Source organism: Rosa chinensis, chromosome 2 (genome assembly GCF_002994745.2).
Source record: "Rosa chinensis cultivar Old Blush chromosome 2, RchiOBHm-V2, whole genome shotgun sequence".
Taxonomy (NCBI): Eukaryota; Viridiplantae; Streptophyta; class Magnoliopsida; order Rosales; family Rosaceae; genus Rosa; species Rosa chinensis.
Window position 1 is genome coordinate 31,947,917 of NC_037089.1, and position 2,071 is coordinate 31,949,987.

General features: G+C 45.9%; 1 protein-coding gene across 1 annotated transcript; it reads right to left on the reverse strand.

Moving 5' to 3' along the window:
• Positions 1-281: 281 nt before the first annotated feature.
• On the reverse strand, positions 282-956 carry LOC112184133. The gene has a single exon (XM_024322419.1). The coding sequence runs from the start codon at positions 954-956 to the stop codon at positions 282-284; it is 675 nt and encodes a 224-aa protein (XP_024178187.1).
• Positions 957-2,071: the final 1,115 nt, after the last annotated feature.

Consider the following 2,071-nt stretch of genomic DNA (forward strand, 5'->3'; position numbering starts at 1 on the left):
GCCACGTGGAGGAACTTTGTTTGAAATTGAGCTTTGCGGGCCAATCTCTGTATGCCCCCTCGAAAACCGTTCAGTCTCCTCACATGCTGCTAATCCCTTCTTTTTTTTTTCTTTTTTTTTTGGTAGGCTAAATGGGCTTAGTATTGTATAGTGTTGCCCCCCTAGTGTTGCTAGGCATAGCGAAGAAATGATTATGGGCCTCAAAAACAGGCCTTCATGAATGGGCTTTGCAAGAGTAGGAACACTAGAATTGTCCCCCATGTCTTATGCGAATAAACTGTCTACGACTCCTCTAAGTCCCAAACATTGAGAACGTATTTCTTCAAGTATCTCCCATTGATAGGGTTATGATGGACATCTCCATCCAGGTCCTTGAGATGAAAAGCTCCTTTCCCTAAGATTTTATAAATGATGTACGGGCCTTCCCATCTTGGAGTCCATTTGCCGCGACCATCTAATTTTTCGCCAAGCTGGAGAACTGCTTTCCAAACCAACTCTCCTTCGCTGTAATTCCTTCCCCTTGTTCGCTTGTCATAGGCTCGAGCAACTCGTTGTTTTTCCATGACCAAACTATCTAAAGCTTCCAAGCGCTTTTCGCTAAGGTCTTCATGTTCCTGCCACATAGCTTGAACGTAGTCTTCTCCAATGAGATGATGTTGCTCTTGGACTCGTAATGATTGGACGTTGACTTCCAAAGGTAGGACTGCGTCATGGCCAAACATCAAAGCATAAGGTGTAGTTGCGGTGGGATTTCGCTTCGATGTGCGGTAGGCCCAAAGAGTCTCATAAGGGGTCTCATGCCATTCTCGCGGATTAGCTTCCAACATTTTCTTCAGCAAAGTGATGATGATTTTGTTGCTGGCCTCCGCTTGACCGTTAGACTGAGCATAATAAGGACTAGAATGGACGAACTGTATTCCCCATTCCTTTGCCAGTTTATCAACTTCACCACCCATGAAAGCTGCCCCCCGGTCCGAAACAAAAACTTCTGGGATACCAAATCTGCATATGATGTTCCTAAATAGGAATTGTCGCAACGTACCACCAGATGCTTCTTTCAAAGGTTCTGCTTCGACCCATTTTGTAAAGAAATCGGTTGCGACGATAATGAACTAATGCTGAAGTGATGAATGTGGGTGAATCATCCCAATTAAATCTAGCGCCCATCCTCTTGCGGGCCAAGGCTTAATAATGGGTTGCATTGGAACATTAGGGACATGCTGGACCGGCCCATGAGCTTGGCAGTCCAAACAACCTTTAGCGAATGCGATGCAATCCTTCAAGATACTAGGCCAAAAATATCCATGTCGTCTGAGCAACCATAGCATCTTTGGACCTGCTTGGTGAGCACCGCAAATGCCGGAATGCACTTCACGCATGAGTTGTTTCGCTTCGCAGCCATAAACACATTTGAAGTCTACGCCATCTTCGCCGCGTCGTCGCAGCTCGTCACCTCTAAGAAAGTAATTTAGTGCAAGAAAACGAATCTTCCTGTCCGCAGTGGGATCTGGCTGCTTGAGATAAGCGATCAAAGGGATGCGCCAATCCACGTCAATAGGTTCCAGGGTCGCGACTGATGTATTATCTGGAGGATCTCTTCTCGCCATCCATGAAGGAAGCGTGCGACGCTCGACTTTAAGGATTCTCTCCCGTACGCCATATCTCAATGTTACCCCTGTTGCCAGTTGGGCCAACTCGTTCGTTGCAAAATTTCGCTCGCGAGGAATGTACTCTAGATGTATGTTATCAAACTGGTCCAATAGGTCTAATGCCCTGTTCCAATAAGGAACTAACGTGAAGCTATTGCATCTGAACTCGTTGCACAACTTATTGATAACCAAGAGAGAATCGCCAAGTATTTGTACATCTCTGATTCCCATTTCCAGTAGTACTTCTAGGCCTATAATGAGGGCCTCATACTCTGCTTGGTTATTGGTACACTGGAAATCCAACTGGAAAGAGTAGGAAAATCGATCGCCGGCCGGGTTTTCCAAGACAATCCCTGCTCCTACTAGCGTATCTGTTCTTGATCCGTCAAAATATAACACCCAAGGCTGGAGTGAGATTGTGG